Here is a 27,800-nt window from a genome sequence, read left to right as displayed (position 1 = left end):
CCATAGCAACTATAATAAAAACTGAAAATAATAATCAAACAACTGAACTTGTAGCTAAAGAAGATGCCACAGCAACTTTAATCTACTGTATAGCCAAACATTTTATCGGTGAACCAAAACTATTCCAAGATAGAAGTCTTGAACTTCTTAATAATCTTAGCTGCCCAAAATTAACAGATTTTAGGTGGTATAAAGATATGTTTATAGAAAAGGTATTGGTCAGAGAAGACTGTAATAAACCTTTCTGGAAAGAAAGATTCATTAGTGGATTACCCAGGCTGTTTGCCGAAAAGGTAAGAAATAAGATTAAAAATAGATTTAATGGCTCAATCCCATATGATAACCTAACGTATGGAGATTTAATAAGCTTTATAAATGTCACAGGTTTAGAACTATGTACAGACCTAAAGCTAAAAAGCCTTATTAAAAAGGACAGGCTACAATCCAAAGCTGAACTTGGTAGTTTTTGCCAGGACTTCGGTTACAAAACAATTGCAGCTCCTTCAAAAAGAGCATCAAAGAAAAACAAACATAAATCTTCTGATAAACCTAGAAGACGCCATAAGCGTAAAGAAAAGAAAGAGGGCGAAACCTCTAAGAAGAAAAGGTTTAAAAGGAAGAAGAATTATGGTGATAAATGCTGGTCTTGTGGAAAAACAGGGCATAGAGCCAGTGACTGTAAGGTCACGAAAAAGAAAAGAAATAAAGTAAATTCTTTAGAACTTGATGAAAATACTAAAGAAAAACTTTACGCTATTCTAGAAGATAATGACAACAGTTCATCATCTTCATCATCTTCACCCACTGACAGTTATTCGGATAGTGACAATGAACTTATCAATGTCGCATATGATTCAGACAGTAGCAGCTCAATAGAAAACAATTGTAGCTGTACTGGCGCATTTGTGTCTATATGATCAAACTTGGAATATTTGTAAGTGGAAGGAACAAACTAGCCCGTCATTTCGAAATATAATCCAAGATGTGGCAGTACACCATCATTTAAGTATATGCCTAAGAGTCATATCTTCTTACTATGATACCAACGTGTAAAGTCATTTATGACTCATGAAGATAAGTTATTTTTTTAAAGGAAAGACTTGAGGTATTGAATTCATTTTGGACAAATGATTAGGAAGTCACTTGGTATGACTCTTGGATAGGTTTCAAAGACCTTTTGCCTTTAAGAAAAAACATGAAAATCCAAATTCCTTCCAAAAATTCAAAACCGTCGTCGCGTGAATGGCAGAATCATTTCTAAATGTACTGAATCCTTTAGAGGCTAAACTAACTTTAGCGAATTTGCCAAAAAGAAGATGTACTGAATGTTTGTTCTGTGAAGATGTACTGGCGCTCATCTTCACCCACTGAAGGCCTAATAATCTTCTTTTGGAAGTGCGGATTCGACTTTCGTTATATTAAGAAATTCGAATCCGCACTTCCATTGAGATCTGGTCTACCCTCTATATTACATTTGAAGACTTTATATAGACTTCTAAGAGATAGTTGAGTTAATCTTGAAGACTCAATTTGAATATAGTTAACCGACGCTTCATGAGAATCCTGTGCTAAAGAAGAGAATCCTTTAGCACTCTCATGATTCATCTGAATAGGTCTTGCCTTAGTAGGTATATTTTGTTCATTAAATTCTTTTATGTAAGGTAGGTGGATTATGTGCACTCTATATCATCCTTTAGCACTATATATCATACAGCAATAAATCTCGGTTTCTTTTCTGTTATCTTTTTTGAAGTTATCATTATCCTAGTGATAATGATAACTTTTAATCTCATTATCACTAGGATATGAAACACAGAACCTTTAGCATCATAGAATCTTATAATAAATTAAGGTGGAAATTCTTGAAGCACCTTCAAGATACGAATAAAAGAAATAACACGCTAAATAGTGTTAATATTTCGGCAGTAGCAGATATTGCCAAAATAGAAAATGATTTACAAAATTGGAGTATTCTTAGAGAATCCTTTAGCACTATATATCATACAGGCAAGTTTGATTTTATTAAAAGTTATAATATCAAAACTTGTGAATCAACAATCGCTATTAATAACTCAATCGAAACCATTAAGTTATTAGCAGCACATGACATACAACAATATAGGAGAAAATATAATTTCCTACATATTGGACTAGTACAAGTAGCTGTCAAACCTTTATACAGATTAGGTTTAGACACACCCCTTTGTCTCTTGTTAAGAGATGACAGATTATTAAATTTTGACGATTCATTATTAGGAGTCCTACAAAGTAACCTAGCTCAAGGCCCGGTCTACTTTAACTGTTATCCAAATTATTCGGTTGACATAAATGACCAGAATATTTTAGATACTTTGACTCTTAATATTAAAACAAAAAATATGAATAGTAAAATTAATACAAGAGAGATAGCTGTAATATACCGAGTATATTATAGGCTAATGAAAACCACTTTAGCCCCGAAGGCTAAAATTGAAAGTAATAAGGGAGTTACAATGCTCATGGAAGCAAACCAAGAGCATAGTAATACCTTCGTCCCTAGAATGATTCGATGGGATGAAATATTATCCAAAGATGAATGGCGTTTTGAAGCCATAACTCAACCTAAATACGAACTAGAAAGATCACACATCGAACAAGTAATTCAACACCCAACTGGGGCAGTAGACTTAAAATTTTTAAGGTCTAACTCAATAAGCGATGCTTCTTCCAGTAAAAGAATGTCCTTCAGTGGACCTTCTTCTTCTAAACCCCCGGAGGAAAGATATAAAAGCGATAAAAGCGATGAAGAATTAATTGAAGAACTTGATAGGAAAATAAAAGGAGTAGATTTTAACAAAACTGTTCCTAAAGTAATCTATCAAAAGGGTCCTTTTATTCATAAAAGTTCATCCGCAGAAACAATAGATAGGCTTGGAACTCTTAAAGAAGAAAGTAACTTCGAAATAGATTGGAAAAGTCTAAATGCTCAGTGGAAACACCCTGATAACAACATTAAAAGAAAATGGTATGTAAATGCCTATTCTTTAGATCAACGAAAGTCTTTCAAGAACAATTGGATTAAAGATCTAAAAAGACTTAAATGTGATATAGAATTCTTTAGATGGTTTGAATTAACAGGGCAGATTCCAAATCAAAAAGAATCTTTACAAATGATTATTAACAAATGGTATACTAAAAATAAAGGTACAATAGAAGCCACTATTCCGCCTTTAGATGAAATAGTGATACCAGTTCAAACTGAGGTCATAACAGCTTCCCCCTTCAAAAGAGAAAGCATTCACCTCGATAAAGAACCAATAAATAAAGATTTGAACAAAATAATTGTCCAAAATAATTATACGAACAATCTTTTACATGTTGTAGCTAATCAATTAAAAGACACTAACAGATTAGGAATCCCAACAAAATCAACAGTAGCACCTACTATAGAAACACACCCTACTATCAAAATCCCTGAATTTTCAAAAGAAAAGTTCCCGCAATTAAAAGATAAATTTGATTTTACATGAACTTCTAGTAGAACAACTTAAAACAAAACTGAGTATATCAAAAATCCATACAGAACAAACTAGTGATAGTATAGATAAAACTATAGAACTGCATAAATTACAAAACCAATTAACTTCATTAAATAAGACATATGAAGCAATACTAAAGGATGAATCCATCCCGGATAGAGAATCAAAGTTAATAATAATAGAGAAAGCTTCTAATGAATGCTCAGACTCTATTAATAAGATAAAACCTCTTGTAACATTAAAAACTATTTCTGCTAATACTCCTGAAGTAAGTAGAATAATGGGAAATCCTAGACATCCTAATAAGAAAAATTATTATGGGAGACCAACATTCCCAGACGTTCAATTTGAAGAAGACATCTATCTATCTTACTCCAGTCATGACGGAACTGGAATTTCTGAATGGAATATTGATGGCCTAGCAGAAAGCCAAATCTACAAAAAACTCCACGAAATAGGGATTGCGGTGACAGCCTATAAAATGAAAAATGCATCAGATAAAAACGCTGCAACTCTAGTAGTATCGGGATTTACCGGTTCATTAAAAAATTGGTGGGATAATTACCTTTCAGAAGATGACAAAAATCAAATTCTTAATGCTACGACCATAGCAACTATAATAAAAACTGAAAATAATAATCAAACAACTGAACTTGTAGCTAAAGAAGATGCCACAACAACTTTAATCTACTGTATAGCCAAACATTTTATCGGTGAACCAAAACTATTCCAAGATAGAAGTCTTGAACTTCTTAATAATCTTAGCTGCCCAAAATTAACAGATTTTAGGTGGTATAAAGATATGTTTATAGAAAAGGTATTGGTCAGAGAAGACTGTAATAAACCTTTCTGGAAAGAAAGATTCATTAGTGGATTACCCAGGCTGTTTGCCGAAAAGGTAAGAAATAAGATTAAAAATAGATTTAATGGCTCAATCCCATATGATAACCTAACGTATGGAGATTTAATAAGCTTTATAAATGTCACAGGTTTAGAACTATGTACAGACCTAAAGCTAAAAAGCCTTATTAAAAAGGACAGGCTACAATCCAAAGCTGAACTTGGTAGTTTTTGCCAGGACTTCGGTTACAAAACAATTGCAGCTCCTTCAAAAAGAGCATCAAAGAAAAACAAACATAAATCTTCTGATAAACCTAGAAGACGCCATAAGCGTAAAGAAAAGAAAGAGGGCGAAACCTCTAAGAAGAAAAGGTTTAAAAGGAAGAAAAATTATGGTGATAAATGCTGGTCTTGTGGAAAAACAGGGCATAGAGCCAGTGACTGTAAGGTCACGAAAAAGAAAAGAAATAAAGTAAATTCTTTAGAACTTGATGAAAATACTAAAGAAAAACTTTACGCTATTCTAGAAGATAATGACAACAGTTCATCATCTTCATCATCTTCACCCACTGACAGTTATTCGGATAGTGACAATGAACTTATTAATGTCGCATATGATTCAGACAGTAGCAGCTCAATAGAAAACAACTGTAGCTGTACTGGCGCAATTTGCGTGTGTAGCCAAAAATCACTTAGAGTAATATCAGAAGACTCCAAAGAGGTCTTATTCGACATCATCGAACACATTGATGACGATGACTTAAAGAAAAAGTATCTAATTGAATTAAAAAACATTATGGTTAAACAAAAGGGAAATCGACCACAGATAGAACCTTTTGATATGAAGAAAGTAATGGATAGATTCTCCGTTAAAACAGAAGAACCCACTACAGTCCAACATCTTCAAACTGAACTTAAATCAGTAAAAGAAGAATTAAAAGATATTAAGCTTAGACTTAATAAAATCGAAATGGAAAATATTACTGATAAAATATTATCCCAAGTACATAAGGGAAAAACGATTAATCAAGAATTCCTCAACGAAGAAGAAGATGGTAATGATTCTGACAACACTTCAAAATTAAATGATTCAATTATAGAAGAATCGAAAGATGATTCAGCAGCCCTAGTTAAACTTACTAAAGTAAAGGCTAAAAGTTATCATCTCCCCATAACCTTAAAAGTGCAAGATATGACTTTTAACAAATTAGCATTATTAGATTCAGGTGCAGATAAGAACTGCATAATGGAAGGAATAATACCATTAAAGTATTTAGAGAAAACTACACAAAGATTATACTCTGCAACAGGAGAATTATTAAAGATAAATTACAAATTATCTAAAGCACATATCTGTAATGACGGAATATGTTTTATTAATGATTTTATAATAACTAGAGATATAAACGAAGAAATAATTCTTGGTATTCCTTTCCTGACTCAAATAAAACCGCATTACGACGACTTAAGTGCCCTCTTGCACTAATGTATTAGGAAAAGAAATACGATTTCCTTACCTAAATCCAATCTCTAAAGAAGAAAGTGATTACATTAAATCACAAACAATTTTTAAAATAAACCTATTATCTCAACAAGTGAATTATTTAAAAAATGATATTAAAATTCGCAAGATTGAACAAACTTTAAAAACCCCCGGAGTAGAAGATAAGATTAAACTATTTCAGCAAAAACTCGAGCTAGAAGTTTGTTCAGATTTACCTACAGCCTTTTGGGAAAGAAAAAGGCACATAATCCACCTACCTTACATAAAAGAATTTAATGAACAAAATATACCTACTAAGGCAAGACCTATTCAGATGAATCATGACTTAATGGAAGTCTGTAAAACAGAAATAGGTGATCTTCTCCAAAAGAAGATTATTAGGCCTTCTAAATCCCCTTGGAGCTGTGCAAGCTTTCTACGTTAACAACAACGCAGAAAAGGAAAGAGGAGCTCCTAGGTTAGTAATTAACTATAAACCTTTAAATAAGGTATTACAATGGATTAGGTACCCGATACCTAATAAAAGAGATTTATTAAAAAGAACTTATAAAGCTAATATTTATAGCAAATTCGATATGAAATCAGGATTTTGGCAAATTCAAATTGCTGAAGAAGATAAATATAAAACAGCCTTTAATGTCCCATTTGGACAATATGAATGGAACGTAATGCCTTTTGGGTTAAAAAATGCCCCATCAGAATTCCAAAATGTGATGAATAATATATTTAACCCATATAGTAACATGTCAATAGTTTATATTGACGATGTATTAGTATTCTCAGAGGACATAGATTCTCACTTTAAACACCTTAATATTTTTTTAAAATAATAAAACACAATGGTTTAGTAGTCAGTGCTAAGAAGATTAAGCTATTCCAAACAGCCATTAGATTCTTAGGGCACGACTTATATCAAGGTACTTATAAACCAATCTGTAGGGCCATTGAGTTCTCCTCTAAGTTTCCCGACGAAATCACAGATAAAACACAATTACAGAGGTTCTTAGGAAGCCTTAACTACGTAGCAGATTTTATTCCTAACATTAGAAAAATCTGTGAACCTCTCTACAAGCGTCTTAGAAAAAACCCAGTCCCCTGGAGTCTAGAACAAACAAACACAGTCAAAAGAGTCAAGTCCATTGTTCAAAAACTCCCGTGTCTAGGGATTCCAAATCCTGAAGCATTTATGATAGTCGAAACCGACGCTTCTGATGAAGGGTACGGTGGTATTCTAAAACAATGAATTTCTTCAGAATCTCCCGAACAGTTAGTTCGTTTCACTTCTGGTATCTGGAATCCGGCTCAAAAGAATTATAGTACAGTCAAAAAAGAAATTTTGTCTATAGTACTATGTATTACAAAGTTTCAAGACGATTTAATAAACAAAGAATTTTTATTAAGAGTTGATTGTAAGTCAGCTAAAGAGATTTTACAAAAGGATGTTAAAAACCTTATTTCAAAACAAATTTTTGCCAGATGGCAAGCTTTACTATCTAGTTTTTATTTTGAAATTGAATTTATAAAAGGGGAACAAAACTCTTTGCCTGATTTTCTAACCAGAGAATTCTTACAGGGAAAAAATGAGACCACAAAAGGGTCCCTTCAGGGCCTCTCCGAAAAGGGAGAATAAGTATTCTGTTCTTGCAGAATACCCACAATTACCAGTGAGACCAATGTTACTACCATCAGTGAAACCACCCGTGAGATCACTACTAGATATAATGGTTACCCCTCCGAGAGTACCCACTACTGATAAAACCTCTGCCATGACAGTTCTTGGATCTATCCCACAAAGAACAGGTCCATTTCAACAGGCTTCCTCAAAAGCCTCCACCAGCCAGGCGGTAAAAACCTTGACAAGTGCTGATTACGAAATGAAGGTTCCTGAAACCTTCGCCCAAGCAGTTAATCCTCACATACCCTCAAAAGCAGAAGATAAAAGACCGGTTTCCTCAGAGAAGGAAACGTTTGAGTTAATTGCAAAAGAACCAGTTAAAGTCTTAGCCCTAGACAAAGGCTATGAAAACCTTGACCTAGCAGACCTAATTCGTCCCTGTTACACGGACAGAAATTATGTTGATACATGTGATCCCCTAAAAACAAGAAGATACTACGAATTAATTCTTACAGATACTAAGTCTGTTACTTTCGAACACACTCTCTATGATGAAAGAGATCCTACTAGTATTAGGATTTCAAAAATAACCATCAACAAAATTTTAAGCCCATTTGAATGGAATATGGATCATTTGCACACCCCTATAGCTTTATCAGTCCAGTATAGGCCCCAAACCTATAATTACAGAGATTACATAGATGCCTGGTTTAACTTTCTCTACCTACGACCAAAGACCCATACTTGGTTCGTTAAATACAGTGAGCAAGCCCAGAGATCTATATTACCCAGGTGGTTCTACGACTGGTGGAAAATCTTTGGAGGAACAGAGCAAACGATGCCCCGTAGCTTCCACAAGTACTATGAGAGATTCCTACTAGAACAAGAAATCTCTACCCTTCCTGACCATATAAAATTATGCAAATATTATTTTGCGAAACGAATCTCTTTTATAATTAATTGGTCATTCGAAGTAGAACAGATTGACAAAATCAAATATTTGGTAAAGATACCCAAAATAAAAGGATGGATTCCGGAAGTTAAAGAAACTAGGAAATCCAGACCGGCTCAGACGAACTCAACAACGGAATCAGGTAACTCAAAAAATGAGTTAAAAAAGAAACTACTCAGCATGCTTGCAAGCATAGAATCAACGGATCCAACTCAAATACAGGCAATGATAGATACAATCTCAAATTCATCCTCTGCAGAAAGCAGACAAAACGGAGACATGGAAGAATTAGACGGGAAGATAGCCCTAGCCTATACTCAGTCTAATCGATAAATAGTATCTTGCCCCTTCAGTAAAAGCAAAAGACAGTTGCCCCTTCAGAAAGACAAAAAACAAATGACCTTTCGAGAAAGCGACATCTGCCCTTCAGGAAAAGCAAAAGACAATTGCCTCTTCAGAAAAGCAAAGAACAAATGACTTTTCGAGACAAAGATCTGACCATCTATTACGGACGATCAAGATTAACTCAACTATCTCTTAGAAGTCTATATAACAACAATTTAAAAAATTGTGAATCACTAAAAAATACATATCTTGACAATTTGGGTATGCTAAAAACCTGTATTAGCTGGTACACCTGTCAATATTAATATGAATAATTCAGAAAGAAATAACACGCTAAATAGTGTTAATATTTCGGCAGTAGCAGATATTGCCAAAATAGAAAATGATTTACAAAATTGGAGTATTCCTAGAGAATCCTTTAGCACTATATATCATACAGGCAAGTTTGATTTTATTAAAAGTTATAATATCAAAACTTGTGAATCAACAATCGCTATTAATAACTCAATCGAAACCATTAAGTTATTAGCAGCACATGACAAGACCTTAAAAATTTTAAGTCTACTGCCCCAGTTGGGTGTTGAATTACTTGTTCGATGTGTGAACTTCTAGTTCGTATTTAGGTTGAGTTATGGCTTCAAAACGCCATTCATCTTTGGATAATATTTCATCCCATCGAATCATTCTAGGGACGAAGGTATTACTATGCTCTTGGTTTGCTTCCATGAGCATTGTAACTCCCTTATTACTTTCAATTTTAGCCTTCGGGGCTAAAGTGGTTTTCATTAGCCTATAATATACTCGGTATATTACAGCTATCTCTCTTGTATTAATTTTACTATTCATATTTTTTGTTTTAATATTAAGAGTCAAAGTATCTAAAATATTCTGGTCATTATATACTATTCATTCCAGTATATATTTATCGTTCAATCCTGTTATCTAGTGTGAAGTTCATAGTGTGAGGGTCTCTGAAAGAGAGTTAGCTGAACCTTATTTACTGCCGTCAGTTGCCGTCATCGTTATAGGCCAGGAAGAGCCGCAGTTAGACAGGACACAACAGGACACAGTAAACACGTTCAACTTCCAACCCCTAAGAAAACTTAGAACTAAGATAACTTAAACAGGATAAACAGTAAACAATATATTGCTAAGAATAGTACAAAACTATTAAGAGAAATAGTACTGAAAAAGATAACAGAAAAGAAACTGAGCAAGTGGAAGGATCGTAAGTACAGATAAAAATATGCGGAATTTAAAGGAAATAAACACAAATTTAAGAAACTTACTTTTATTTAGAACATTGAAAACTGCAGAACGAGGAACTTTTACAGAGAGGGAAGGGAAAACATATATGAAAAGGGAAGGGTGATTTTCGGTCTACCCTCTATATTACATTTGAAGACTTTATATAGACTTCTAAGAGATAGTTGAGATAATCTTGATCGTCCGTAATAGATGGTCAGATCTTTGTCTCGAAAAGTCATTTGTTCTTTGCTTTTCTGAAGAGGCAATTGTCTTTTGCTTTTCCTGAAGGGCAGATGTCGCTTTCTCGAAAGGTCATTTGTTTTTTGTCTTTCTGAAGGGGCAACTGTCTTTTACTTTTCCTGAAGGGGCAAGATACTATTTATCGATTAGACTGAGTATAGGCTAGGGCTATCTTCCCGTCTAATTCTTCCATGTCTCCGTTTTGTCTGCTTTCTGCAGAGGATGAATTTGAGATTGTATCTATCATTGCCTGTATTTGAGTTGGATCCGTTGATTCTATGCTTGCAAGCATGCTGAGTAGTTTCTTTTTTAACTCATTTTTTGAGTTACCTGATTCCGTTGTTGAGTTCGTCTGAGCCGGTCTGGATTTCCTAGTTTCTTTAACTTCCGGAATCCATCCTTTTATTTTGGGTATCTTTACCAAATATTTGATTTTGTCAATCTGTTCTACTTCGAATGACCAATTAATTATAAAAGAGATTCGTTTCGCAAAATAATATTTGCATAATTTTATATGGTCAGGAAGGGTAGAGATTTCTTGTTCTAGTAGGAATCTCTCATAGTACTTGTGGAAGCTACGGGGCATCGTTTGCTCTGTTCCTCCAAAGATTTTCCACCAGTCGTAGAACCACCTGGGTAATATAGATCTCTGGGCTTGCTCACTGTATTTAACGAACCAAGTATGGGTCTTTGGTCGTAGGTAGAGAAAGTTAAACCAGGCATCTATGTAATCTCTGTAATTATAGGTTTGGGGCCTATACTGGACTGATAAAGCTATAGGGGTGTGCAAATGATCCATATTCCATTCAAATGGGCTTAAAATTTTGTTGATGGTTATTTTTGAAATCCTAATACTAGTAGGATCTCTTTCATCATAGAGAGTGTGTTCGAAAGTAACAGACTTAGTATCTGTAAGAATTAATTCGTAGTATCTTCTTGTTTTTAGGGGATCACATGTATCAACATAATTTCTGTCCGTGTAACAGGGACGAATTAGGTCTGCTAGGTCAAGGTTTTCATAGCCTTTGTCTAGGGCTAAGACTTTAACTGGTTCTTTTGCAATTAACTCAAACGTTTCCTTCTCTGAGGAAACCGGTCTTTTATCTTCTGCTTTTGAGGGTGTGTGAGGATTAACTGCTTGGGCGAAGGTTTCAGGAACCTTCATTTCGTAATCAGCACTTGTCAAGGTTTTTACCGCCTGGCTGGTGGAGGCTTTTGAGGAAGCCTGTTGAAATGGACCTGTTCTTTGTGGGATAGATCCAAGAACTGTCATGGCAGAGGTTTTATCAGTAGTGGGTACTCTCGGAGGGGTAACCATTATATCTAGTAGTGATCTCACGGGTGGTTTCACTGATGGTAGTAACATTGGTCTCACTGGTAATTGTGGGTATTCTGCAAGAACAGAATACTTATTCTCCCTTTTCGGAGAGGCCCTGAAGGGACCCTTTTGTGGTCTCATTTTTTCCCTGTAAGAATTCTCTGGTTAGAAAATCAGGCAAAGAGTTTTGTTCCCCTTTTATAAATTCAATTTCAAAATCAAAGCTAGATAGTAAAGCTTGCCATCTGGCAAAAATTTGTTTTGAAATAAGGTTTTTAACATCCTTTTGTAAAATCTCTTTAGCTGACTTACAATCAACTCTTAATAAAAATTCTTTGTTTATTAAATCGTCTTGAAACTTTGTAATACATAGTACTATAGACAAAATTTCTTTTTTGACTGTACTATAATTCTTTTGAGCCGGATTCCAGATACCAGAAGTGAAACGAACTAACTGTTCGGGAGATTCTGAAGAAATTCGTTGTTTTAGAATACCACCGTACCCTTCATCAGAAGCGTCGGTTTCGACTATCATAAATGCTTCAGGATTTGGAATCCCTAGACACGGGAGTTTTTGAACAATGGACTTGACTCTTTTGACTGTGTTTGTTTGTTCTAGACTCCAGGGGACTGGGTTTTTTCTAAGACGCTTGTAGAGAGGTTCACAGATTTTTCTAATGTTAGGAATAAAATCTGCTACGTAGTTAAGGCTTCCTAAGAACCTCTGTAATTGTGTTTTATCTGTGATTTCGTCGGGAAACTTAGAGGAGAACTCAATGGCCCTACAGATTGGTTTATAAGTACCTTGATATAAGTCGTGCCCTAAGAATCTAATGGCTGTTTGGAATAGCTTAATCTTCTTAGCACTGACTACTAAACCATTGTGTTTTATTATTTTAAAAAAAATATTAAGGTGTTTAACCCAAAAGGCATTACGTTCCATTCATGTTGTCCAAATGGGACATTAAAGGCTGTTTTATATTTATCTTCTTCAACAATTTGAATTTGCCAAAATCCTGATTTCATATCGAATTTGCTATAATATGTCTATATTTCTTTTTATTTATATGGAATAAAAGAAATAAGCTCTCTAATGGGACATTAGAGGCTAACATGGTATTAGAGCCATGTTAACTAAATCCATGAGAGGGTAAACTCTCAATTGTCTTTAAGGTTTTCATGTTATCTATCTCATGCTCTAGATCTTAATTGTTATATACTATTCATTCCAGTATATATTTATCATTCAATCCTGTTATCTAGTGTGAAGTTCATAGTGTGAGGGTCTCTGAAAGAGAGTTAGCTGAACCTTATTTACTGCCGTCAGTTGCCGTCGTCGTTATAGGCCAGGAAGAGCCGCAGTTAGACAGGACACAACAGGACACAGTAAACACGTTCAACTTTCAACCCCTAAGAAAACTTAGAACTAAGATAACTTAAACAGGATAAACAGTAAACAATATATTGCTAAGAATAGTACAAAACTATTAAGAGAAATAGTACTGAAAAAGATAACAGAAAAGAAACCTTAAGGACAATACCCCTCTCTTTAACTTCAAAAGAAACCTTTAATCTCATTATCACTAGGATATGAAACACAGAACCTTTAGCATCATAGAATCTTATAATAAATTAAGGTGGAAATTCTTGAAGCACCTTCAAGATACGAATAAAAGAATTAGTAATTCCCGACTCAACATTAGATCAACAAGATCTATCATTAGAGAAAACAAAATAAAGAACGTAGCTTTATGGTTACTAAAAGATGAAATAGATTTTAATAAAAGAAATATCAACAGGTATCTTGAGCAAAGGCATATGATAGTGAGCAATATACGAAGTATTAATCGCTCTATTAGCAGATGCTCTTCTCAATATTAAAATCTTAAATGAAGCAACAACCTTCTTTTCAATATATTAGAAATATAAATTATGAAAGATGGATACTTAATAAAGAATTAAGAAAGATAAACAGAAAAATAGAGTGTGCTAAACACAATCTAAGAGTTTGTAAAACCCTTGCTTCAAATAAGAATATTAGCAAACTACCTCTATTAAACATAATAAAGGAAATTAATTATTATAACAACAATTTAAAAAATTGTGAATCACTAAAAAATACATATCTTGACAATTTGGGTATGCTAAAAACCTGTATTAGCTGGTACACCTGTCAATATTAATATGAATAATTCAGAAAGAAATAACACGCTAAATAGTGTTAATATTTCGGCAGTAGCAGATATTGCCAAAATAGAAAATGATTTACAAAATTGGAGTATTCCTAGAGAATCCTTTAGCACTATATATCATACAGGCAAGTTTGATTTTATTAAAAGTTATAATATCAAAACTTGTGAATCAACAATCGCTATTAATAACTCAATCGAAACCATTAAGTTATTAGCAGCACATGACATACAACAATATAGGAGAAAATATAATTTCCTACATATTGGACTAGTACAAGTAGCTGTCAAACCTTTATACAGATTAGGTTTAGACACACCCCTTTGTCTCTTGTTAAGAGATGACAGATTATTAAATTTTGACGATTCATTATTAGGAGTCCTACAAAGTAACCTAGCTCAAGGCCCGGTCTACTTTAACTGTTATCCAAATTATTCGGTTGACATAAATGACCAGAATATTTTAGATACTTTGACTCTTAATATTAAAACAAAAAATATGAATAGTAAAATTAATACAAGAGAGATAGCTGTAATATACCGAGTATATTATAGGCTAATGAAAACCACTTTAGCCCCGAAGGCTAAAATTGAAAGTAATAAGGGAGTTACAATGCTCATGGAAGCAAACCAAGAGCATAGTAATACCTTCGTCCCTAGAATGATTCGATGGGATGAAATATTATCCAAAGATGAATGGCGTTTTGAAGCCATAACTCAACCTAAATACGAACTAGAAAGATCACACATCGAACAAGTAATTCAACACCCAACTGGGGCAGTAGACTTAAAATTTTTAAGGTCTAACTCAATAAGCGATGCTTCTTCCAGTAAAAGAATGTCCTTCAGTGGACCTTCTTCTTCTAAACCCCCGGAGGAAAGATATAAAAGCGATAAAAGCGATGAAGAATTAATTGAAGAACTTGATAGGAAAATAAAAGGAGTAGATTTTAACAAAACTGTTCCTAAAGTAATCTATCAAAAGGGTCCTTTTATTCATAAAAGTTCATCCGCAGAAACAATAGATAGGCTTGGAACTCTTAAAGAAGAAAGTAACTTCGAAATAGATTGGAAAAGTCTAAATGCTCAGTGGAAACACCCTGATAACAACATTAAAAGAAAATGGTATGTAAATGCCTATTCTTTAGATCAACGAAAGTCTTTCAAGAACAATTGGATTAAAGATCTAAAAAGACTTAAATGTGATATAGAATTCTTTAGATGGTTTGAATTAACAGGGCAGATTCCAAATCAAAAAGAATCTTTACAAATGATTATTAACAAATGGTATACTAAAAATAAAGGTACAATAGAAGCCACTATTCCGCCTTTAGATGAAATAGTGATACCAGTTCAAACTGAGGTCATAACAGCTTCCCCCTTCAAAAGAGAAAGCATTCACCTCGATAAAGAACCAATAAATAAAGATTTGAACAAAATAATTGTCCAAAATAATTATACGAACAATCTTTTACATGTTGTAGCTAATCAATTAAAAGACACTAACAGATTAGGAATCCCAACAAAATCAACAGTAGCACCTACTATAGAAACACACCCTACTATCAAAATCCCTGAATTTTCAAAAGAAAAGTTCCCGCAATTAAAAGACAAATTTGATTTTACAAATGAACTTCTAGCAGAACAACTTAAAACAAAACTGAGTATATCAAAAATCCATACAGAACAAACTAGTGATAGTATAGATAAAACTATAGAACTGCATAAATTACAAAACCAATTAACTTCATTAAATAAGACATATGAAGCAATACTAAAGGATGAATCCATCCCGGATAGAGAATCAAAGTTAATAATAATAGAGAAAGCTTCTAATGAATGCTCAGACTCTATTAATAAGATAAAACCTCTTGTAACATTAAAAACTATTTCTGCTAATACTCCTGAAGTAAGTAGAATAATGGGAAATCCTAGACATCCTAATAAGAAAAATTATTATGGGAGACCAACATTCCCAGACGTTCAATTTGAAGAAGACATCTATCTATCTTACTCCAGTCATGACGGAACTGGAATTTCTGAATGGAATATTGATGGCCTAGCAGAAAGCCAAATCTACAAAAAACTCCACGAAATAGGGATTGCGGTGACAGCCTATAAAATGAAAAATGCGTCAGATAAAAACGCTGCAACTCTAGTAGTATCGGGATTTACCGGTTCATTAAAAAATTGGTGGGATAATTACCTTTCAGAAGACGACAAAAATCAAATTCTTAATGCTACGACCATAGCAACTATAATAAAAACTGAAAATAATAATCAAACAACTGAACTTGTAGCTAAAGAAGATGCCACAGCAACTTTAATCTACTGTATAGCCAAACATTTTATCGGTGAAACCAAAACTATTCCAAGATAGAAGTCTTGAACTTCTTAATAATCTTAGCTGCCCAAAATTAACAGATTTTAGGTGGTATAAAGATATGTTTATAGAAAAGGTATTGGTCAGAGAAGACTGTAATAAACCTTTCTGGAAAGAAAGATTCATTAGTGGATTACCCAGGCTGTTTGCCGAAAAGGTAAGAAATAAGATTAAAAATAGATTTAATGGCTCAATCCCATATGATAACCTAACGTATGGAGATTTAATAAGCTTTATAAATGTCACAGGTTTAGAACTATGTACAGACCTAAAGCTAAAAAGCCTTATTAAAAAGGACAGGCTACAATCCAAAGCTGAACTTGGTAGTTTTTGCCAGGACTTCGGTTACAAAACAATTGCAGCTCCTTCAAAAAGAGCATCAAAGAAAAACAAACATAAATCTTCTGATAAACCTAGAAGACGCCATAAGCGTAAAGAAAAGAAAGAGGGCGAAACCTCTAAGAAGAAAAGGTTTAAAAGGAAGAAAAATTATGGTGATAAATGCTGGTCTTGTGGAAAAACAGGGCATAGAGCCAGTGACTGTAAGGTCACGAAAAAGAAAAGAAATAAAGTAAATTCTTTAGAACTTGATGAAAATACTAAAGAAAAACTTTACGCTATTCTAGAAGATAATGACAACAGTTCATCATCTTCATCATCTTCACCCACTGACAGTTATTCGGATAGTGACAATGAACTTATCAATGTCGCATATGATTCAGACAGTAGCAGCTCAATAGAAAACAACTGTAGCTGTACTGGCGCAATTTGCGTGTGTAGCCAAAACTCACTTAGAGTAATATCAGAAGACTCCAAAGAGGTCTTATTCGACATCATCGAACACATTGATGACGATGACTTAAAGAAAAAGTATCTAATTGAATTAAAAAATATTATGGTTAAACAAAAGGGAAATCGACCACAGATAGAACCTTTTGATATGAAGAAAGTAATGGATAGATTCTCCGTTAAAACAGAAGAACCCACTACAGTCCAACATCTTCAAACTGAACTTAAATCAGTAAAAGAAGAATTAAAAGATATTAAGCTTAGACTTAATAAAATCGAAATGGAAAATATTACTGATAAAAAATATTATCCCAAGTACATAAGGGAAAAACGATTAATCAAGAATTCCTCAACGAAGAAGAAGATGGTAATGATTCTGACAACACTTCAAAATTAAATGATTCAATTATAGAAGAATCGAAAGATGATTCAGCAGCCCTAGTCAAACTTACTAAAGTAAAGGCTAAAAGTTATCATCTCCCCATAACCTTAAAAGTGCAAGATATGACTTTTAACAAATTAGCATTATTAGATTCAGGTGCAGATAAGAACTGCATAATGGAAGGAATAATACCATTAAAGTATTTAGAGAAAACTACACAAAGATTATACTCTGCAACAGGAGAATTATTAAAGATAAATTACAAATTATCTAAAGCACATATCTGTAATGACGGAATATGTTTTATTAATGATTTTATAATAACTAGAGATATAAACGAAGAAATAATTCTTGGTATTCCTTTCCTGACTCAAATAAAACCGCATTACGACGACTTAAGTGCCCTCTGCACTAATGTATTAGGAAAAGAAATACGATTTCCTTACCTAAATCCAATCTCTAAAGAAGAAAGTGATTACATTAAATCACAAACAATTTTTAAAATAAACCTATTATCTCAACAAGTGAATTATTTAAAAAATGATATTAAAATTCGCAAGATTGAACAAACTTTAAAAACCCCCGGAGTAGAAGATAAGATTAAACTATTTCAGCAAAAACTCGAGCTAGAAGTTTGTTCAGATTTACCTACAGCCTTTTGGGAAAGAAAAAGGCACATAATCCACCTACCTTACATAAAAGAATTTAATGAACAAAATATACCTACTAAGGCAAGACCTATTCAGATGAATCATGACTTAATGGAAGTCTGTAAAACAGAAATAGGTGATCTTCTCCAAAAGAAGATTATTAGGCCTTCTAAATCCCCTTGGAGCTGTGCAGCTTTCTACGTTAACAACAACGCAGAAAAGGAAAGAGGAGCTCCTAGGTTAGTAATTAACTATAAACCTTTAAATAAGGTATTACAATGGATTAGGTACCCGATACCTAATAAAAGAGATTTATTAAAAAGAACTTATAAAGCTAATATTTATAGCAAATTCGATATGAAATCAGGATTTTGGCAAATTCAAATTGCTGAAGAAGATAAATATAAAACGGCCTTTAATGTCCCATTTGGACAATATGAATGGAACGTAATGCCTTTTGGGTTAAAAAATGCCCCATCAGAATTCCAAAATGTGATGAATAATATATTTAACCCATATAGTAACATGTCAATAGTTTATATTGACGATGTATTAGTATTCTCAGAGGACATAGATTCTCACTTTAGTATTCTCAGAGGACATAGATTCTCACTTTAAACACCTTAATATTTTTTTTAAAATAATAAAACACAATGGTTTAGTAGTCAGTGCTAAGAAGATTAAGCTATTCCAAACAGCCATTAGATTCTTAGGGCACGACTTATATCAAGGTACTTATAAACCAATCTGTAGGGCCATTGAGTTCTCCTCTAAGTTTCCCGACGAAATCACAGATAAAACACAATTACAGAGGTTCTTAGGAAGCCTTAACTACGTAGCAGATTTTATTCCTAACATTAGAAAAATCTGTGAACCTCTCTACAAGCGTCTTAGAAAAAACCCAGTCCCCTGGAGTCTAGAACAAACAAACACAGTCAAAAGAGTCAAGTCCATTGTTCAAAAACTCCCGTGTCTAGGGATTCCAAATCCTGAAGCATTTATGATAGTCGAAACCGACGCTTCTGATGAAGGGTACGGTGGTATTCTAAAACAACGAATTTCTTCAGAATCTCCCGAACAGTTAGTTCGTTTCACTTCTGGTATCTGGAATCCGGCTCAAAAGAATTATAGTACAGTCAAAAAAGAAATTTTGTCTATAGTACTATGTATTACAAAGTTTCAAGACGATTTAATAAACAAAGAATTTTTATTAAGAGTTGATTGTAAGTCAGCTAAAGAGATTTTACAAAAGGATGTTAAAAACCTTATTTCAAAACAAATTTTTGCCAGATGGCAAGCTTTACTATCTAGCTTTGATTTTGAAATTGAATTTATAAAAGGGGAACAAAACTCTTTGCCTGATTTTCTAACCAGAGAATTCTTACAGGGAAAAAATGAGACCACAAAAGGGTCCCTTCAGGGCCTCTCCGAAAAGGGAGAATAAGTATTATGTTCTTGCAGAATACCCACAATTACCAGTGAGACCAATGTTACTACCATCAGTGAAACCACCCGTGAGATCACTACTAGATATAATGGTTACCCCTCCGAGAGTACCCACTACTGATAAAACCTCTGCCATGACAGTTCTTGGATCTATCCCACAAAGAACAGGTCCATTTCAACAGGCTTCCTCAAAAGCCTCCACCAGCCAGGCGGTAAAAACCTTGACAAGTGTTGATTACGAAATGAAGGTTCCTGAAACCTTCGCCCAAGCAGTTAATCCTCACACACCCTCAAAAGCAGAAGATAAAAGACCGGTTTCCTCAGAGAAGGAAACGTTTGAGTTAATTGCAAAAGAACCAGTTAAAGTCTTAGCCCTAGACAAAGGCTATGAAAACCTTGACCTAGCAGACCTAATTCGTCCCTGTTACACGGACAGAAATTATGTTGATACATGTGATCCCCTAAAAACAAGAAGATACTACGAATTAATTCTTACAGATACTAAGTCTGTTACTTTCGAACACACTCTCTATGATGAAAGAGATCCTACTAGTATTAGGATTTCAAAAATAACCATCAACAAAATTTTAAGCCCATTTGAATGGAATATGGATCATTTGCACACCCCTATAGCTTTATCAGTCCAGTATAGGCCCCAAACCTATAATTACAGAGATTACATAGATGCCTGGTTTAACTTTCTCTACCTACGACCAAAGACCCATACTTGGTTCGTTAAATACAGTGAGCAAGCCCAGAGATCTATATTACCCAGGTGGTTCTACGACTGGTGGAAAATCTTTGGAGGAACAGAGCAAACGATGCCCCGTAGCTTCCACAAGTACTATGAGAGATTCCTACTAGAACAAGAAATCTCTACCCTTCCTGACCATATAAAATTATGCAAATATTATTTTGCGAAACGAATCTCTTTTATAATTAATTGGTCATTCGAAGTAGAACAGATTGACAAAATCAAATATTTGGTAAAGATACCCAAAATAAAAGGATGGATTCCGGAAGTTAAAGAAACTAGGAAATCCAGACCGGCTCAGACGAACTCAACAACGGAATCAGGTAACTCAAAAAATGAGTTAAAAAGAAACTACTCAGCATGCTTGCAAGCATAGAATCAACGGATCCAACTCAAATACAGGCAATGATAGATACAATCTCAAATTCATCCTCTGCAGAAAGCAGACAAAACAGAGACATGGAAGAATTAGACGGGAAGATAGCCCTAGCCTATACTCAATCTAATCGATAAATAGTATCTTGCCCCTTCAGGAAAAGCAAAAGACAGTTGCCCCTTCAGAAAGACAAAGAACAAATGACTTTTCGAGACAAAGATCTGACCATCTATTACGGACGATCAAGATTAACTCAACTATCTCTTAGAAGTATATATAAAGTCTTCAAATGTAATATAGAGGGTAGACCAGATCTCAATGGAAGTGCGGATTCGACTTTCTTAATATAACGAAAGTCGAATCCGCACTTCCAAAAGAAGATTATTAGGCCTTCAGTGGGTGAAGATGAGCGCCAGTACATCTTCACAGAACAAACATTCAGTACATCTTCTTTTTGGCAAATTCGCTAAAGTTAGTTTAGCCTCTAAAGGATTCAGTACATTTAGAAATGATTCTGCCATTCACGCGACGACGGTTTTGAATTTTTGGAAGGAATTTGGATTTTCATGTTTTTTCTTAAAGGCAAAAGGTCTTGGAAACCTATCCAAGAGTCATACCAAGTGACTTCCTAATCATTTGTCCAAAATGAATTCAATACTTCAAGTCTTTCCTTTAAAAAAATAACTTATCTTCATGAGTCATAAATGACTTTACACGTTGGTATCATACTAAGAAGATATGACTCTTAGGCATATACTTAAATGATGGTGTACTGCCACATCTTGGTTTGGGGGAGATGATTTTATTAATTTTATCCACCTATTAGTTAACCGAGTAATGTTTCGTTACCCGATAATTAATCTATTATTCGCATAATTTAAGAATTATCACAAATTAGTTAAAATTCTATTTATTTTCAAGTTATTTGATATATACTTTATATATTACACTACCGTGGTCATATGGTACCTTGAATGGTATTAGTTTATAATTATCGGGTATTATCGCTCGACCCGTATTTTATTCCAAATTGCCCATTTTCAACGAAACTCGTTTCTTTGACTTGCTTCCCCTTTCACCTTTACGAATTTACTTATAACTTGATTGAAATAGCATAATCCTTATAATCTCCAAATAATCTTTTCCTTGGACTGATGTCAGTTACCTTATGACAAATTCAACGTACAACGCTACAGGGTGCAACATCGTCGTAATGTAGTACTGCGGGACGTGACACCTTACTTCCCGACTCTCATTAATTTTTTATGGCGTACTTTTATGTACGAAAATATGGGGTGTAACATATATATATATATAGCGCTATCATAAATGTCATCGACGAATATTTTATATTGGTTCCAACCTCCTTATTTTTCTTAAAGACATAAGATAGAGATCTCTTCATTCGTATATTCAGGTGCCTGAATCTCTCATGAAATTTTATGAAGTGTTATGTCATGTGATCTTTTAGATCACTTGCCTCCTTATTATGATCATGTTGATCATTTGCTTATCTTCTTTATCAAGACTTTTATTTGAAATCGATTTGTCTGTATGCTTTAAGTGTATCATAGACTTTGCCCTTTTAGGACTTATTCTAAGGGGAACATTTGCAGTGAGAATATAGTTATTTTCTTTGGTTCAGCAAATGTGTCTGGTATGCTTTGCAAATATTGCCGATGAATTATCTTTTTATGAACTTCAAGTTCATACTATTTTATTCGAGGATCTAGATGTACAAATGATAATTCATTCCACGTAACTTTTTCTCAACTATTTATCTTGTTAGAAAAACTAACTTTCTTCCTCAATTTCGGAAACTCACCTTTCTGTGTTATGGTGTTAATTAAAATATACACCGCACATCAATAATAATAAGATGAAATTATTTTATTCCTAACCTTGAACAACTTGTGAGGGGAGAATGTAATATACTTTCGTATATAATATATATCAAACTGATATAGATAACTTTGTTCTCATAAGCAATAATTTAGCTATTAAGTTGAGGCACTCAATAAATCATTTTGTGTCACGAGCGAAAACCACTGGTCGTGATGACACCTAACTTGACCCGCTAGGTAAGCCAATTAACCAAAAGAAACAAAACAAATAACTTATAGAAAAAGGAAGTTAGAATTTATTTGAACTTTCGCAAATTTACCCAAGAACTGATAGTACAAGTCATGAGTTTCTAAAATTGGGAATTTCAAAACTGATACAAATAAATACGCATTCTGTTTGAAGGTTACATAAATAGATTAGCAATAATCTAAACTACCAAGGACAAGTGGTAGCTTTAACCAAACGCACGAACATCTTCTGAAATCAGCACCCGACATCACCAGCAGCTCCGTTCCAAAATTTGCATGGGACGTGCAGAATTGCAGTATCAGTACAACCGACCCCATGTACTGGTAAGTATTTTGTCTAACCTAGCCGAAGTAGTGACGAGGTTTTGAGTTAAAAGATCCTTACTACTACAACCTGTACATTAGATTAACAGTAAAAGCAGTTTGAAACATAATATATAAAAATACAATAAACATCTCGGCGAGACAGTCAAAATTTACAAAAAGAACCATAATAGAATATTTACGATCTTTCCTGGTATGAAAGATATGTCCAGAATGTCAATTGTCAAATCACATGGCACGGTAACACCCTTCATGCTTTTATCTCATCCTCACCATATAGATATAGATTATGTAACAATTCAATTAGCACGGCAACACCCTTCGTGCGTTTAACTCATCTTTCCAAATGAACGTATAATAGAACCCACCATATGACAGAAACGCAATAACAGGAATTACAAAGTAGGGAATACGTAATTAACAACAATGGATACGAATATAGATGTGTGCAACAATAAAGAATTAGACGGAAAGAACATGAGTAATAGCAACAACTGGAAAACAAGGAATATCAACTTCAATTAACTAGAATATTGGAGGCCTAAGTACAATTATAACAATTTAGACGGAAACACATGATCTTCGCAAGTTAACAAGTAAGGGCATGAATGGCTAACATGGTGAAAGACTTAAACTAAAGCGCAATAGAATAGATACAACATGAGTATAATTATAAAAGCAGGAAGTAGACACGATATTCGCAAGTTAAGCAAGTAAAAGACATGGACAGTGCAACAACAATTGAGATAAAGGTCAAGTACAGGACAATAACAACAAGTTACACAAAATACGTAAATACAACAATAACAGCTCAAGGTAAGGGCACAAATGTATACTCGGAAAACAGATATCACATCATAATGCATGTCCCTCGTCCTCACTTGCACGGAAACACCCTTCGTGCCATGACCTCACCATAATATACAAGCATAACAATATAAATGAAATGACATGACATCACCCTTCATGCTTTTACTCTCAAATGATATGGCATGACATCACCCTTCGTGCTTTTACTCTCAATAATATGGCACGACATCACCCTTCGTGCTTTTACTCTTAAATGATATGGCACGACATCACCCTTCGTGCATTTACTCTCAATAATATGGCACGACATCACCCTTCATGCTTTACACTCTCCCTCACATGATAATGTATAAATAATGGCACGACATCACCCTTCGTGCTTTACACTCTTCCTTATCAAGCACATATAAAACAAGGACAAGCAAGGTTGGAAGCATAAATGACATCAAGGAGAGTGTTTTAATGGATATTCCAAATAATTCCCAATCACAACTTTCCAAGTCAACAATGGCTAAATAATCCTCAAGAACTGTTTTATTCCAATACTTCCACAAATCTCTTAAATGATCCACAACACAAGTATAGAGTCTAGCTTCTCAAGAATATCATTTATAGTAATGTAGTAATGATTTCGCATAGAGATGGACGAATTAGACACATTGATGTATTCTTACAATTTCCATCAAGTTTGATCAATTTATAAAGGAAATAAACACAAAATTGTAAGAATATTTGTGTTTATAAAAGGCTAAGGACTTTCGCCGAAAAAAAGAGTTTTACCTTGATCGAACGACAACGGTTTGATATTTCGACAAGTTCGAAATAACACCCTTTAAGGCTTAGGGCCTTTTTAAAAAAGAAGAGTTCGACCTTGATCGAACGTTGACGGCTCTGTATTTCGACACGTTCGAAATAACATCCTTTAAGGCCAAGGACGTTCACCAAAAAAAAGTGTTTTACCTTGATCGAACGACAACGGTTTGATATTTCGACAAGTTCGAAATAACACCATTTAAGGCCAAGGGCCTTCACAAAAAAGAAGAGTTCAGCCTTGATCGAACGATGACGGGTTAGTACTTTGACAAGATCGAAATAACCCCCTTTAAGGCTAAGCGAATTTGCCAAAAAGAAGAGTTTGACCTTGATTGAACGATGACGGGCTAATATTTTGACAAGTTCGAAATAACACCCTTTAAGGCCATGGTCCTTCGTCAAAAGAAGATTTTGAACTTGATCGAACAACGACGGACTCATATTTCGACAAGTTCGAAATAACACACTTTAAGGCCAAGGGCCTTCGCCAAAAAGAAGAATTCAACCTTGATCGAATGACGACGGGTCAGTATTTCAACATGTTCGAAATAACACCCTTTAAGGCCAAGGGCCATCGCCAAAAACAAGATTTCGACCTTGATCGAACGACCATGGGTTAATATTTTGACAAGTTCGAAATAACACCCTTTAAGGCAAAGGGCCTTCGCCAAAAAGAAGAGTTTTACCTTGATTGAACGACGACGCACTAATATTTCGACAGGTTCAAAATAACACCCTTTAAGGCCTAGGGCCTTCACCAAAAAGAAGAGTTCGACCTTGATCGAATGATGACGGGTCAGTATTTCGACAAGTTCAAAATTACACCCTTTAAGTCCAAGGGCCTCTGCCAAAAAGAAGAGTTCAACCTTGATCGAACGATGAAGGTTCAATATTTCGACAAGCTCGAAATAACACCCTTTAAGGCTAAGGGACTTCGCCAAAAAGAAGAGTTCGACCTTAATCAAATCACGACGGGTTAATATTTCGAAAAGTTCAAAATAACACCCTTTAAGGCCAAGGGCCTTCGCAAAAAAGAAGAGTTCGTCCTTGATCCAATGAGGACGGGTCGGTATTTAGACAAGTTCAAAATAATACCCTTTAAGGCCAAGGGCCTTCACCAATAAGAAGAGTTCAACCTTGATCGAACGACGACGGGTTAATATTGCGAAAAGTTGGAAATAACACCCTTTAAAGCCGAGGGCCTTCGCCAAAAAGAAGAGTTCGACCATGATCGAACGTTTACTGGTGAATATTTCAACATGCTCGAAATAACACCCTTTAAGGCTTAGGGCCTTTTCCAAAAAGAAGAGTTCGACCTTGATCGAACGTTGACGGTTCTGTATTTCGACAAGTTCGAAATAACATCCTTTAAGGCCAAGGACTTTCGCCGAAAAAAAGAGTTTTACCTTGATCGAACGACAACGGTTTGATATTTCGACTAGTTCAAAATAACACCCTTTAAGGCTTAGGGCCTTTTTAAAAAAGAAGAGTTCGACCTTGATCGAACGTTGACGGCTCGGTATTTCGACACGTTTGAAATAACATCCTTTAAGGCCAAGGACTTTCGCCAAAAAAAACTGTTTTACCTTGGTCGAACGACAACGGTTTGATATTTCGACAAGTTCGAAATAACACCATTTAAGGCCAAGGGCCTTCACCAAAAAGAAGAGTTCAGCCTTGATCGAACGATGACGGGTTAGTACTTTGACAAGATCGAAATAACCCCCTTTAAGGCTAAGCGAATTTGCCAAAAAGAAGAGTTTGACCTTGATCGAACGATGACGGGCTAATATTTTGACAAGTTCGAAATAACACCCTTTAAGGCCATGGGCCTTCGCCAAAAAGAAGAATTTGAACTTGATCGAACAACGACGGCTCATATTTCGACAAGTTCGAAATAACACACTTTAAGGCCAAAGGCCTTTGCCAAAAAGAAGAATTCGACCTTGATCGAATGACGACGGGTCAGTATTTCGACATGTTCAAAATAACACCCTTTAAGGCCAAGGGCAATCGCCAAAAACAAGATTTCGACCTTGATTGAACGACCATGGGTTAATATTTTGACATGTTCGAAATAACACCCTTTAAGGCAAAGGGTCTTCGCCAAAAAGAAGAGTTTTACCTTGATTGAATGATGACGCGCTAATATTTCGACAGGTTCAAAATAACACCCTTTAAGTCTTAGGGCATTCACCAAAAAGAAGAGTTCGACCTTGATCGAATGATGACGGGTCAGTATTTCGACAAGTTCAAAATTACACCCTTTAAGGCCAAGGGCCTTTGCCAAAAAGAAGAGTTCAACCTTGATCGAACGATGAAGGTTCAATATTTCGACAAGCTCGAAATAACTTCCTTTAAGGCTAAAGGACTTCGCCAAAAAGAAGAGTTCGACCTAAATCAAATGACGACGGGTTAATATTTCGAAAAGTTCAAAATAACAGCCTTTAAGGCCAAGGGCCTTCGCAAAAAATAAGAGTTCGTCCTTGATCGAATGAGGACGGGTCGGTATTTCGACAAGTTCGAAATAATACCCTTTATGGCCAAGGGCCTTCGCCAATAAGAAGAGTTCAACCTTGATCGAACGACGACGGGTTAATATTGCGACAAGTTCGAAATAACACCCTTTAAAGCCGAGGGCCTTCGCCAAAAAGAAGAGTTCGACCTTGATCGAACGACGACTGGTAAATATTTCAACATGCTTGAAATAACACCCTTTAAGGCTTAGGGCCTTTTCCAAAAAGAAGAGTTCGACCTTGATCGAACGTTGACGGTTCTGTATTTCGACAAGTTCGAAATAACATCCTTTAAGGCCAAGGACTTTCGCCAGAAAAAAGTGTTTTACCTTGATCGAACGACAACGGTTTGATATTTCGACAATTTCGAAATAACACCATTTAATTCCAAGGGCCTTCACCAAAAAGAAGAGTTCAGCCTTGATCGAACGATGACGGGTCAGTACTTTGACAAGATCGAAATAACCCCCTTTAAGGCTAAGCGAATTTGCCAAAAAGAAGAGTTTGACCTTGATCGAACGATGACGGGCTAATATTTTGACAAGTTCGAAATAACACCCTTTAAGGCCATGGGCCTTCGTCAAAAAGAAGATTTTGAACTTGATCGAACAACGACGGGCTCATATTTCAACAAGTTCGAAATAACACACTTTAAGGCCAAGGCCCTTCGCCAAAAAGAAGAATTCGACCTTGAT

The 27,800-nt window shown here is 34.8% G+C and overlaps 1 protein-coding gene across 1 annotated transcript; it reads left to right on the top strand.

Annotated features, from left to right (window-relative positions):
* Positions 1–14,382: 14,382 nt before the first annotated feature.
* Positions 14,383–17,338, top strand: LOC138869271 (uncharacterized). The gene is made up of 3 exons (XM_070146874.1): positions 14,383–16,102; positions 16,194–16,247; positions 16,401–17,338. Exons 1-3 carry the CDS (start codon positions 14,383–14,385, stop codon positions 17,336–17,338), a joined length of 2,712 nt encoding a protein of 903 aa, XP_070002975.1.
* Positions 17,339–27,800: the final 10,462 nt, after the last annotated feature.

Source organism: Nicotiana sylvestris, chromosome 5 (genome assembly GCF_000393655.2).
Source record: "Nicotiana sylvestris chromosome 5, ASM39365v2, whole genome shotgun sequence".
NCBI lineage: Eukaryota > Viridiplantae > Streptophyta > Magnoliopsida > Solanales > Solanaceae > Nicotiana > Nicotiana sylvestris.
Note: the sequence above shows the minus strand (reverse complement) of the source record. Positions and strands in the feature narration are given on the sequence as shown.

What these genes read in the sequence shown, in the direction of transcription:
- LOC138869271 (XM_070146874.1), top strand. Translation starts at nt 14,383, where the DNA reads ATGCTCATGGAAGCAAACCAAGAGCATAGTAATACCTTCGTCCCTAGA. An exon ending in CACAGCAACTTTAATCTACT is followed by an intron (nt 16,103 to 16,193) that starts GTATAGCCAAAC and finishes CAAAATTAACAG; the next exon opens with ATTTTAGGTGGTATAAAGAT. An exon ending in GGTATTGGTCAGAGAAGACT is followed by an intron (nt 16,248 to 16,400) that starts GTAATAAACCTT and finishes TAAATGTCACAG; the next exon opens with GTTTAGAACTATGTACAGAC.